This window comes from Rutidosis leptorrhynchoides, chromosome 4 (genome assembly GCF_046630445.1).
Source record: "Rutidosis leptorrhynchoides isolate AG116_Rl617_1_P2 chromosome 4, CSIRO_AGI_Rlap_v1, whole genome shotgun sequence".
Taxonomy (NCBI): domain Eukaryota; kingdom Viridiplantae; phylum Streptophyta; class Magnoliopsida; order Asterales; family Asteraceae; genus Rutidosis; species Rutidosis leptorrhynchoides.
Window position 1 is genome coordinate 61,614,897 of NC_092336.1, and position 14,390 is coordinate 61,629,286.

Sequence of the window (14,390 nt, forward strand, 5' to 3'; positions counted from 1 at the left end):
CATTTCACGCTACAACAAATAGATACATTATATACATACGCATATAATTATTCCACTCACCTCAAAGTCTTGTGAAAAGATACCCGATCTTGCAAGACCTCAAAGTAACGTACCTATCATATAATACACATCATCAAACGCAAACTCAAGTCGGTCAACCAAACCCTTTTCACCATTCTAAGCCATTTTGACCCAAGGTGCAATTTCAACCCATTTGCACCCTTAACCCTAAATTGGGTCAACACACACCAAAACTCTAATCATTCGTCAAGATGGGTTTAAAACACATTTAGGTCACAAGGCTAACTCGTTTTCATACTTGCTAGGCCACTTAGGTCATTAAAGACTCAATTGACCCATTTCAAGGTCAACACACTCATTTGGGTCATCCATACCCAATAACACCCACTTACATACTATTAAAGTGTTCTAGCAACTAACTAACCAAATTTAAGACTCAAAAGTCCAATTAATACATTCAAACCCTAGGTTAGTCATCAATGAGCCTTCATAACCCATATTCACCCAAAATCCCCAAAATACTAACAAAATGGGTCTTTGGTTCATCACTAGCCTAAATCCTAACCCTTAAAGCAATTAAAGTAAGAAATTGGGTTTATAACTTACCAACACAATCACCACGTAGCTATCGACTAGATGAACAACTTTAAAACTTGCACCAAGACCCGATTCAACCTCTTTCACCCTTTAATGGAGCTTTCTCTCTCAAGGATTGCACTCTCTCTCTAGAGTTTAATTGGAGAAGATAAGGTTGTTGGGAATGGAGTGAATGAATCTCCAAAACTGATCCAAGGTATTAAATTCGGGCTCCAATGTGTTTTGACCAAAATTCCCTCAAAATATCTATTTTAAAAGAAGAGGAGAATCTGTCGCAGACAGATGGCGCGGCGCGCCACCTAGCCGCGCGGCGCGCGACCTCCCAGTTCAGCATCTTTTCTCTTTTTAATTATGTGCAACCAAAACCCCAAAACTTGAGTAACTTATATACACACATGTACACTACAATTATTCGGGTCTTACACCATGCTTGTATGATATTATGTAAAAACTGCATTCAAGAAACTTATTTTTGATGTAATATATTCTTATTGTAAACCATTATGTAATGGTCATGTGTAAACGGTATATTTTAGATTATCATTATTTGATAATCTACGTAATGATTTTTAAACCTTTATAGATAAAATAAAGGTTATGGTTGTTTTAAAAAAGAATGCAGTCTTTGAAAAACGGCTCATATAGAGGTCAAAACCTATAGACGAAATTAATTAATATGGAACGTTTATAATCAATATGAACGGGACATTTCAGATAATGTCATCGATTATTGAATGATCTAATAAATAAATATCATAAAATATTTCTAATAATATACTCCGTACAATTTTAAATTGATCCCTTTTATACTGTCAAGATTTTGAAATATATATATTTATATTAATATTTATAACTTTAGTATAAATATAACAGCCGAACACGAATGAACAATATCAAGATTGTTGATGTTATGATGATGTCAGCATGCTATTAGCAGTTTTGTCTATTAGCTAAAACTAGTAATAGGGGGCGCGCGTTGCCGCGCCATCGTGTAGATATTTTTGGGCAATGTCATGGAGTCTTCACGAGTTGTTTTCCATTGTTGGTGAAAGTTTAGGAAGAATTGTAGGAAAAAAGAAAGGATAAAATAACAAAATAAGAATTAGCCGTAACATTTTTTTTTTGAGGAAAATTAGTTTAAAAAACTATCGGGCCTACGGTTTGTGCAGTTCTTTAATAAAATTTATAGGGGAGAATGAGAGGGGCAATTAAGGGAAAAAAAAGGAAAAAAGTTACTGTAGATTAGTACTACCCCTTGTGGGTACAACGATTTATGCGCGATGTACAACTCGGTAAAGTATGAAATCTTTCGTGTAGACATTTTTGGGCAATGTCATGGATTCAAGAGTTGTTTGCTATTGTTGGCGAAAGTTTATGGAAAATTGTAGGGAAAAAGAAGGGTAAAAATAACAAAATAAGAATTAATCGTAACGTTTTTTTGAGGAAAATTAGCTTTAAAAAATTGGGCCAAAGGTATTGTGCAGGCATTTAGTATAATTTGTAGGGAAGAATGAGAGGAAAAAAAAAGTTACTGTAGATCACTACTACCCATTGTGAGTACAATGGGTTATGCACGATGTACAAGTCGATAAAGCATGGAAACTTGAATAGTAAGGGAATAGTACCCAACTATGGGAATTAGTATATAGGGAATATTGTTTTGTCTTCTATACATATAGTAAAACCCAATGTGACAAGTTTGTCTTCTCACATTTTCAAATTTGTACTATATGCTTACAACGTTGTACCTACAAACATTTTTATCAAACAAAAATATATCAACAAATTAACAAAACTTAAAAACAACCTAAATGACCACCATAGCCAACCACCGAAATCCACTTCTGAAAACAAACCACCATTAAGAGCCACCGTCAACAGCAACTTCCAACACAAAACACCGTCAACAACCACGCTTCCGTCAACAATCCAATGTCGACACCAACTTCGACCAACAACCACTGTCTACAACCACCACTACCACTCAGATCTGGAATAAAACAAATCGTCTTTGTATAAAATAAAGATGATGACTTCAGATATGCGGTTTACCCTCAGATTATAACGATCTGCATAAAATATAATGTAAAAACAAAAAGTTAAACAATAATGCTAAGAGAGTTTGAAAGTCATTAAAATAAAAGGATACGGAGTATGAGAAAAAGATGTAAATACAAAGAATATATAAAGAAACAATTAAAATCATCGATGTGTTTGAAAAATATGAAAAATATGGTAACACAACCATTGCTTGACCAGACTCGGGTGTAACATCATTTGAGCTCGTGCTGGTTGTTTTGCTGGTTACATTGCCCAGCTCACCCGCATCATCCTCCCCATCTAAAAAAGAACTTGACCTCAAATTCTCGAGGTTGTCATCTTCCAAATATGGCATCAAATCACCTACATTAAAAGTGCTAGAAACAGCAGTATCACCAGGCAGCTCGACTTTGTAAGCATTATCACCAACTTTTTCCAACACTTTGAATGGACCATCAGCTCTTGGCATCAGCTTGTTCTTTCTTTTTGCTGGGAATCTTTCCTTTCTTAGATGAATCCAAACAAGATCACCAGGTGTAAAAGTGGGCTGCTTTCTGTGCTGGTTAGCTTTAGCCTTGTATTGCTGGTTGGTCTTCTCAATTTTGGCCCTCACTTGTTCATACAGCTTCTTCATTTCTTTGGCCTTTGCTACTGCCTCAATACTTGCCTTAAGCTCAATTACAAAAGGAATCAAATCAATGGGTGTGAGTGGATTTGCACCATAGAAGATTTCAAATGGTGATTTTTCAGTGGAGTAATTAGGTGCTCTGTTGAAAGTAAATTCAGCATGTGCAAGCTTCAAATCCCACTCCTTCAAACTTTTCTTCACAAGTGTTCTTAGCAGCATTTCCACAGTTCTATTATTAACTTTAGTTTGGCCATCAGTTTGGGGATGGTGAGAAGTGCTGAACAAAAGCTTAGTACCAAGCAGCTTCCATAATGTCTTCCAAAATCAACTTAAGAACTTTGTATCTCGATCAAACACAATGGTTTTTGGCACTCCATGAAGACAAACAATCTCTTTGAAGAATAAAGCGGCAACAATAGTAGCATCGTTGGTTTTGTTGCAGGTTATGAAATGAGCCATCTTTGAAAACCTGTCAACAATAACCATAAAAGAATCTTTGCCTCGCCGAGTTCTTGGCAATGCAACAATGAAGTCCATGCTAAATCTTCCCATGGCTGGTTGAGAACAGAAAGAGGAGTATACAAACTCTTGTGAAATACTGACTTAGATTGAAAGCATGTGGCACAACGATTAATCACAGCTTTCACATCTTTATCCATTACATGGCCAGTAGAAGTGTTCAATTAGGATATCCAATGTTTTCTTAATCCCAAAATGACCAGCTAAACCACCTCCATGTGCTTCTCTAATCAGCAACTCCCTTATTGAATCTTTTGGATGCACAATCTGCTACCCTTGAATAGAAAACTATCATGTTCAACATAATCTCTTTTGAACTCAGTAGATGAATAATTTAAAATTGGAGCAAAGTCTGGATCAGCTTCATATAACTCCTTAACAAATGAGAATCCAAGAACTCTAGCTTCAAGAATTGACAACAAAGAATATCTCCTTGATAGAGCATCATCAACAACATTAGAAGTACCAGCCTTGTGCTTGGACACAAAGGAGTACATCAGCAAGAATTCAACCCATTTTGCATGCCTTGGATTTAATTTGTACTGACCATTAATGTATTTCAATGCTTCATGATCAGAAAAGAGAACAAACTGCCTTGGCTTCAAATAATGAGACCAGTGATCAACAGCTCGAATGATGGCATAAAACTCTTTATCATAAGTGCTATAATTTAGCTTGGACCCATTTAGCTTTTCACTGAAATAAGCTACTGGTCTTTTGCCTTGCACTAACACAGCTCCAATGCCAACACCACTAGCATCACATTCAAGTTCAAACAGCATATCAAAATTAGGTAAAGCAAGTATAGGTGCTGAACTTAGCTTTTCCTTCAATGATTCAAATGCTGACTGAGCAGAACTGGACCATTCAAATACCCCTTTCTTCAAACACTCAGTAATTGGAGCAACAATTATGGAGAAGTCTTTGATAAGTCTTCTATAAATATATTAACACACATAATTATATAACAAGCATATATATATATATATATATATATATATATATATATATATATATATATATATATATATATATATATATATATATATATATATATATATATATATATACTTTTATATTAATAACCTATGTGTTGTATTAATAATGAGTTATATTTATTCTATATATTTTAAGTAGTTAATATATATTTTCAAAATTATTTATTACTATAAATGTAGTAAATACCTTTTAAAATAACTTAATCATTTATTTATAATTTGATATAATATATATGAATAATAATAATTTTATATTAAAGTTTATACACAATAAATATATATGTATAGCTTTAAGTAATATAATTTATATATAGTTTAATTAATATAGTTTAAATGATAAAAATATAGTGATAAGTAATATTAATATAATTGTATTATATGTAGTAAATATATTTTTGTATCAAATATTTATTTGATAAAAATAATTTCAATAATAATAATAATATTGAACAAAAGTTGTATTATTTTGTAAAATAATAATAACAAACATTTTAGTAATAACAATAATGATAATAATAATAAATATAATGTTATTAAAAGTATTTTAATACAAATAACAATTGTAATAATAATGATGATATTAATAATACTAATAATAATGATCATAAAATGATAATTTATATATATAAAAATAATAACGATACTTTTAATAAATATTTTAATATTGGCAATAATATAAATTATCTTAATAATTGTTATATTTCAGTAGGCTTATAACTACCTTTAGTGGCCTGGTTCAATATATTCAAATTGAAAGAACCAATAAAAGAGAGATGTGTTGTAGAAGATATAGGAGAGAAAGAGGTTGAAGAGGTGTGATGTATTTAATGTATATATGTGTTTTTGTAACTTACATTATGCACATATATATAGTACAAATTTTACTATCCATATTTGACTAATTACCATCCATATTTAACTACTAAATTTACAACACTCCCCCTTGGATGTAATTTTTTTAAAGAGCAATTAATACTGCCTCGTTAAAAACCTTGCTAAAGAAAACCCAGTGGGATAAAACTTTAGCTAAGGGAAAAAGAGTGAAGCATAGAGTTGACTCCCCCTCAAGTAGACAATGCTGAGTCGTCATATCTTTTGAACTTGCATCATGCCAATATTGTGAACGTATGTTTTGAAAACAGCGATTGACAGTGCTTTGGTATAAAGATCAGTAGAGTTGTTGATTGAACATATCTCATTTTAATCTGGTTGTCTTTTACGAAATCTTGAGTATATGAGAAGAATCTGAGGTTTTCATCTGAAACTGTATCATCTAAATCTTTTATGTACAAGTTTGACCCATGTGATTTGTCTACAGTCTCCTTCATGGTTTGCTCAAACTGTTGTTTCAATTCCTATTCCCTTTCAGTCTTTTTCTGAGCCTTACCAATATACCATTCTTTTCCATCAAACTTATGACCGTTAAGACCGTTTATAGCTTTAGCGTCTCGTCAGCATTTATGTTTTGTTCTGTCATTTTTGATACTCTTCTTTCATTTGTACTATGTAAGCTGTATTATCTTCATAGATAGTTGTTGGGCTTTTATAGCGTTCTAGTCCACAAGAATCAATAATGATTTGTATCATTGATCTTAACTAAAATCATTCCCGAGTAGCTTCATGTAACGCAATCACTTCGGCATGATTTGATGATGTTGCAACAAGTGTTTGTTTTGAGAACGTCATGATATTGCGGTGCCTCCATTTAGGAATACATATCCAGTTTGAGATTTAGCTTTATGTAGATCAGATAAATCATCTGCATCTGTATAACCAAACAAATCTTGTTTCGAGTTGTTAGAATAAAATAATTATAAATCAGTAGTTCCCCGAAGGTATCAAACTATTTGTTTGATCCCATTCCAATGTCTTTTGGTAGGGGCTGAGCTGAACCTTGTCAACAAATTAACTGCAAAAGAAATGTCAGATCTTGTATAATTTGTAAGATACATAAGAGCCCCAATTGCACTAAAATATGGAACTTCTGAACCAAGAAGATCTTCATGATCTTCTAGAGGATGAAATGGATTAGTATCAATATTAAGATCTAACAACCATATGAGTACTTAATGGTTTTTATCTTGTCCATATTAAAATATTTTAAAATCTTTTCGGTATAAGTTGTTTGATGTATAAGTAAGTCATTAGTTATATGCTCAATATGTAAATCAACGTAATACTTGATTTTTTTTTATTTTAAAATCTTTCTTTAGAAGTTGAATGGCTTCATAGATTTATTTATTTAAGATAATTGATATAAACAGCTATGATCACATATCCGAACATTATTTTTATAAAACACACATGCAAATAAGTTTATATGTATACCCTTTTCTTATCAAGTAGTAATTTAATCGATTATACCACATACGTCCCGATTGTATAAACCCATTTAGAAATCTTTGTGATTTAATGGAATATATTCCATTGAGTTTTGCATTAGATGCTTATGATACCTTAACCCTTCAGGTATATTCACACACACACACACACACACACACACACACACACACACACACATATATATATATATATATATATATATATATATATATATATATATATATATATATATATATATATATATATATATATATATATATATATATATATATATATATATATATATATATATATATATATATCATTATTAAGTGATCCATACAGATAAGTAGTAACAACATCCATGAGATGCATTTAAATAACTACCAGGTTGATTAAGTATCTAATAAGTATTTGTATTCATTATAGGAGGATAAGTTTTTCTCCTAATTCATTTCTGGTCTTTGTGGGAAATCTTGAGTTACAAGTCAAGTTTTGCCTTGTAACTTCATTTGCACATTTCTTTTCGGATAAAAATTCATTTGTATCCCATTGTTTCATATCTTTAAAAGTGATAACGATTGATCCAAAAACTTTTCTTTTATTGAGCGATTCTAATTCAGCTCGTATTGCCCCTTTCCGTTGAGTTCAATCACGTCTATTTTGATATTCAATGACAGATTTTGGTTCCAGATCATCATCTTTATTCATGATGTCATTGTAACATTATATGAAAATATCTCATCAAGATTTTTCATTTCATTTCAGTTTCATAATATTGCATAATTTATTGCAATTTATGTATTTACATTTATCAATATCCTCTGCAGAAGGAGTATTGATTTGTGGTTCTTCTTGAACACTTTCTTTTACCTCATTATCAGCTGATTTTCTTTTTCGAGCATTTTTATCTTTGGAACCAATTGGTCTCCCACATTTCTGCTGTAGCAAAGACTCATAAGTGACATTATTGCCAGCTTTTGTAATTTCAATTCTAGCTGAAGCATTTACTGCTGGTATATATGATTTAGTCACTTATTTTTTGTATCTTTAAATGCATAAAGTAATTAATTTGCAAGTTCTTGCATATGCATTATATTTGAACTTTCTTTTCGCATTCTTTTGTGCGATGATCAATATTCCTTAATTGATGTTCACACCATGAAACATCATTTTATTTATATTTCATTTCTCCCCTAATATAGGGAACAATGTTTCATTAAAGTGACAATCGACAAAACTTGCTGTAAAAACATCACCCGTCATGGGTTCAATATATCTTATGATTGAAGATGTTTCATATCTAACATATATTTCAATCCTTCTTTGAGGAACCATTTGTTATGATTGTTCAATTAAAAATACACTGCACAACCAAATGTTCTAAGATGGAAAATATTCGGTCTCCACCAAAATTAAGTTGGTAATGGAGAATATTTATAACTTGCACTTGATTTAATGCGAATTAATGTCACATCATGTAAATTTACATGTCCTCATATAAATATTGAGAGTTTTGTACTCATTTCTAATTGTCTTGTTTTTAGCTGTAAGCGTTTATCTATTGATTCAGCTAAACCAATTTTGTGTATGCACATGAGCAACTGGATGTTCAACAACAATCCTTGTAGACATATAATAATCATTAAAAGCTTGAGATGTTAACTCACCAGCATTATCAAGTCTCATCCTTTTAATGGTGTAATCAGAATAATGTGTTCTTAATTTAATAATTTGTGCAAGAAACTTTGCAAATGCCATATTACGGCTTGATAACACACAAACATGAGACCATGCGTTAGATGCGTCTATTAGAAAAATGGTCCACATGATGGATGAATTGGTCCATATATATACCCTTGAATTCTTTCAAGAAACATTGGTGATTATTTCTCAATGTGCTTTTCATTAATCTCCATATGTGCTTTTCATTAATCACCATATGTGTTTTTCGTTAATCACTATATGTGCTTTTTCATTAATCACTATATGTGCTTTTCATTAATCACCATATGTGCTTTTCATCATATCTCATTTTCACCATATGCGCTTTTAATCATATGTGCTGCACTTTTCGTCATATGCACTTTTCATTATATGCGCTTTTAATTATATGCGCTGCGCTTTTCATCATATGCGTTTTTTATCATATGCACTTTTAATCATATGTGCTGCGCTTTTCATCATATGCGCTTTTTATCATATGCGCTTTTAATCCTTGCGCTGCGCTTTTCGGTGCTACATAGATATTTCTCATTTTCGATTATCATTGACTGATAATCATATCCATTATGATATATATCAGAGAAACTTAACAAATTTCTCTTTGATTTGGGAGAAAACAAGACATTGTTTACCAAAAAATTCGTACCATTTGGTAATATGAAATTTTGCCTTTTTCGTTCCTTATATCAAGTTTACAAGAGCTGATATAGTATTTATAATTCCTTCATTTGATTTAAATCAATGAAATATTTCTTAGATTTGATTATAGTGTGTATGTTACTACTATCTGCAATACATAGGTCTTTACCATTTAATTGATGTTGTATTTCAGCAGGATTCATACTAAAACTTCAAATAAGATAAGCAAATAATGAGTTATATTTCAGCAAGATAATCAAATTATATTACCTGCAAATAAGTTATAATCTGAAGTACATAAAAGATAACACTTAATAAAACATATGCGTTATGGTCTAAAACCATTTATTTATGAGTGATACATAAAAAAAAAACTAGGCATCTTAGAAAATTCAAACCATTCAAGTCTCAATGTAGCTCAGGGTTAATTTAATCAAGATTTGTCAACAGATTCACTCTCGTTTTCTTTTCTTTTGGGACTTATATGTAGAGCGAAACAAGATGTTCATGTATTCAAGAAATACTAGACTGATGATCCACGTTAGCAGATCATTAATAAGAATCTCCGGAATTCTTATAAGAGCGTCTACTAATATCTTTAATTTTATTCTTTCATGGATCACCGTTATTATTATTATTATTTTTTTTTTTGATAATTAATATCGTATCTATCTTTGAGTATTTTCCATAATACACTTAGATTTTCGATCATATAATATGTAGATTCTAAGGACTCGTCAATATGTTTGCTAAGAAAAATACTTACTATTGCTTTCTCTTGTTCGGAATAATTGTTATTTTCATTCAGGGTTTCTAAAATACCGTTTGATTCGAGATGTTTTTCTACATTCATAACCCATGTTAAGTAGTTGTTCCCACTTGTTCTAAATGAGCAAATTTAAGCCTTTTCAAATTCGACATTTTCTATTATCAAAAAGATGAATAACATAAATCATAATCATAATCAACTTCTATTCATAGACAAATAATAAAATGAAATTAGAATCATTTTAAATTCATAAGTAGCAAACAACAGAATAATGGTATGATTACAAATAATAAAACCACAAGGGCAGGATAGAATATAGGTTCACCCGGTGTTATATTAGCAACAATGATGATAGTTAATATGACCAATACAATAGGAAAAATCATCCTTGTGTGAATCATTTTTACAAAAACTTTTTGAGAGTAGTAATCTGAAAAATGAAGATTGATTTGTGAAAATGTGAAAACGGAGATGTTTATTTTATATTTGAAAAATATAGTTGTTGTAACGTCGTCAGTTGACGTTAACAACCGTTATGTATATATGACCGTTGTAACGTCGTTAGTTGACGTTAACGAATAAAGTCACTATATCAAAACGCGTATGAGTAATATAAAGGACAAGATTTTTTTTCTTCTTATTTTAACTTTTAAGATTTACTTTTAATAAAAATACACACTACTTTTTCTTATTTTAACTTTTAAGATTTACTTTTAATAAAAATACAAACTACTTTTCTTATTTTAACTTTTAAGATTTACTTTTAATAAAAATACAAACTACTTTTTTTTATTTTAACTTTTAAGATTTACTTTTAATAAAAATACAAACTACTTTTTCTTATTTTAACTTTTAAGATTTACTTTTAATAAAAATACAAACTACTTTTCTTATTTTAACTTTTAAGATTTACTTTTAAGAATAAACATTAGTATGCATGAAATAAATAATGATTAATTGCATAAGTAATCATAAATGTTAGATAACATATAAAGACCCCATCGTATTCGTATTGATCGGAATTAATCTCGACCCATGGTACCGTGTTGTCAAATGACGTGTTGCGTACATAAAGTACCGTGTTGTCAAATGACGTGTTGCGTACAATCATGACTTCTTATTAACATAAATATAAATGTTAGTGAAGTTAATAAGAGTTAGATTACAGAAAATATAATTCAGGCGGTATAACCGACCATATATAACTTAAATAACATAAATATAAATGTTAGTGAAGTTAATAAAAGTTAGATTACAGAAATATAATTCAGGCGGTATAACCGACCATATATAACTTAAATAACATAAATATAAATGTTAGTGAAGTTAATAAAAGTTAGATAATTTCTTACCTTGATTAGTGACGTGTGCTTGCTTAGATAAACCTTGATTATACGGAGCACTTCGTGCTGATAACGTGTTATATTTCAGTAGGCTTATAACTACCTTTAGTGGCCTGGTTCAATATATTCAAATTGAAAGAACCAATAAAAGAGAGATGTGTTGTAGAAGATATAGGAGAGAAAGAGGTTGAAGAGGTGTGATGTATTTAATGTATATGTGTATTTTTGTAACTTACATTATGCACATATATATAGTACAAATTTTACTATCCATATTTGACTAATTACCATCCATATTAAACTACTAAATTTACAACAATAATAATAATTATAAATAACAATAATAATAATTATCATAATAAGAATAATAATAATAATATTTTATAAAATAATAATTCTATCAAAATGATAGTTTTTAATAATAATAATCCTAATATGATAATAATAATAATATTTTGCAATAAAATAATATTTCTGTTAGAAATGATATTTTTAATAAAAGTGATAATTTTAATATTAATGATACTTTTAATAAAATAAAATGATAAATAAAAAAATAATAAAAATAATAGTTTTTATAAAAATGTTAACTTTTAATAATAATGATAATTTTAGCAATAATATCAATGATAATAATTATAATAATTATTTTTAATAGTAATACTAAAATTAATGATAATTCTAATAACGATAATGACAGTCATGATACTAATATTAGTTTTAATGATAATGATATTAACAATAATAACAATTTTAATAATACTAAAGGTAATACTAATAATAATAATAATAATAATAATAATAATAATAATAATAATAATAATAATAATAATAATAATAATAATAATAATAATAATAGTGATAATAATAATGATAATATTAATAATAACCTTAGTGATAATAACGATAGTAATAATAATAACAATAACAATTCTAATGATAATACTTATAATGATAATGCTAATAATAATAATAATTATTAGATAATAATAATAATAACGATAACAACAACAACGATAGTAATAATAATAATAATAATAATAATAATAATAATAATAATAATAATAATAATAATAATAATAATAATAATAATAATAATAATAATAATAATAATAATAATAATAATAATAATAATAATAATAATAATAATAAAAGTAATGAGAGTTATACCATCCTAATCTCATCGCCATCGACTCGATAATATCATCATACCCATAACCTCCTTAGCTATAACCCATAATTTCAAAGCTTAAACCCGTTTTGAAAACATTTGAGCAGAACCCCGTCGTAGTATTTTTTGTATAATACTAAAAATAATATAATGCTAATAAGATTTATATTAATAATCTTAATATTAATAATAATAATATAAATAATAATAAATACGGAGGAAGTGAGAATGAATGAACCAGAATGAGAAAATTCGCTCGATTTATAGAAGTGAGCTGCACCTAACCCCCATGCGATCGCATGGGGTTTATGATTTGTAACCATGCGATCGCATGGTTCCTAATTACCATACAAAAACAAACCTCCGCAATCGCGGAGTTTGTGAGGGTGTTTGTGTCGTGATCGCGGAGCAGACTGCTTCAGCTCACTCCCATTTTTCTCGTGGACTGCCGACAGTTTTTAATATATTTTAATACATATATTTAATTTATATAAATAAATATATATTATATTTTATTTACGTGCATAGTTAACTTGTAAATTTTGTTCCAATGATTTGTACGATGTCACTCGACTAATGTCTTGATTCTGGTTTTTTGAACAATGTTTCGTACGCTTAGAAAACTAGCACATTACATCTCGTGACTTGTACCTTTGTCAACAATTAGGCTTAATTCGCCAATAACTTATATCTCTCAAGTGTAACCTAATCATTTAAGTGTTTTGATCATTTGCTTCTATAAATCGTCTACTCGATATTTGTTAAAATATCTTAAATTATATTATTTAAAATCTTTATTATAAGAAAGATAAATATAATCAGTTAGTTATATAACTAAATAAATATTATATTTTGTCACTTATAAAATATACATATTATCGTTTAGAAATTTGTATAACAAATATATATATACTCGAAATCTTTATTTAACGATATGATCTATAGTTTTTCAAAACTAACTATATTTAAAGTTTATAAAAATATAAATTCTAAATCTTTTAAACAATAGAAAATATAATATCAAATAACGTTTACACTTTAAAAATTAAATTGATATAGTTCATGTATGTACTGGCGTTATTTTAACTTCTCAAACATTCTAATTAACTTATCAATAGTCACGAGGAAATTATCGTAAAACATGTACAGGAATCTCCACTAACTTTTGTCTAACACTCGTTAATTAGCACTTTGTTCTTACTTGTGAATCACATTACCAATTATTTCGAATACCGTTAAAAAGAATAGATTTCTTAAATCATAATGGACCTCACAATAGAAACCCGTAATCATATCACAATGTATCTGATAATTCAATCATTTGATATTATCATATTGATAGGTCAGATCATGTTGAGATTGAGAGAAATGATAAGATAAAGAGAGATTCGGTATGTAAGAATGAGACTCGGTATTAGAGAGAATCGGTAAAATTACATTCCACAGTTTCTAGAACTCGGTTACAATGCAATGGCTATCTAATTAGGACTACTTAGGTTCCTTATATAGCCCTCTTCTAAGGAACCTTCATTTAAGCTTATTTCACATTAACACTATACAACTTCGGGGTCCTAACAATCTCCCCCTTAGTGTTAAATGGGAACTTTACAACATAATC

The 14,390-nt window shown here is 29.2% G+C and overlaps 1 protein-coding gene across 1 annotated transcript in view; it reads right to left on the reverse strand.

Moving 5' to 3' along the window:
• Positions 1-4,047: 4,047 nt before the first annotated feature.
• LOC139840677 (uncharacterized) overlaps positions 4,048-14,390 on the reverse strand; it is a 177,700-nt gene continuing 167,357 nt past the window's right edge. The window contains exons 2-3 of the mRNA XM_071830928.1: positions 4,527-4,741; positions 4,048-4,370 (exon numbers count right to left, since the gene is read on the reverse strand). Of these exons, the coding sequence (XP_071687029.1) occupies positions 4,048-4,370; positions 4,527-4,741 (538 nt within the window). The remainder of the gene's footprint in view (positions 4,371-4,526; positions 4,742-14,390) is intronic.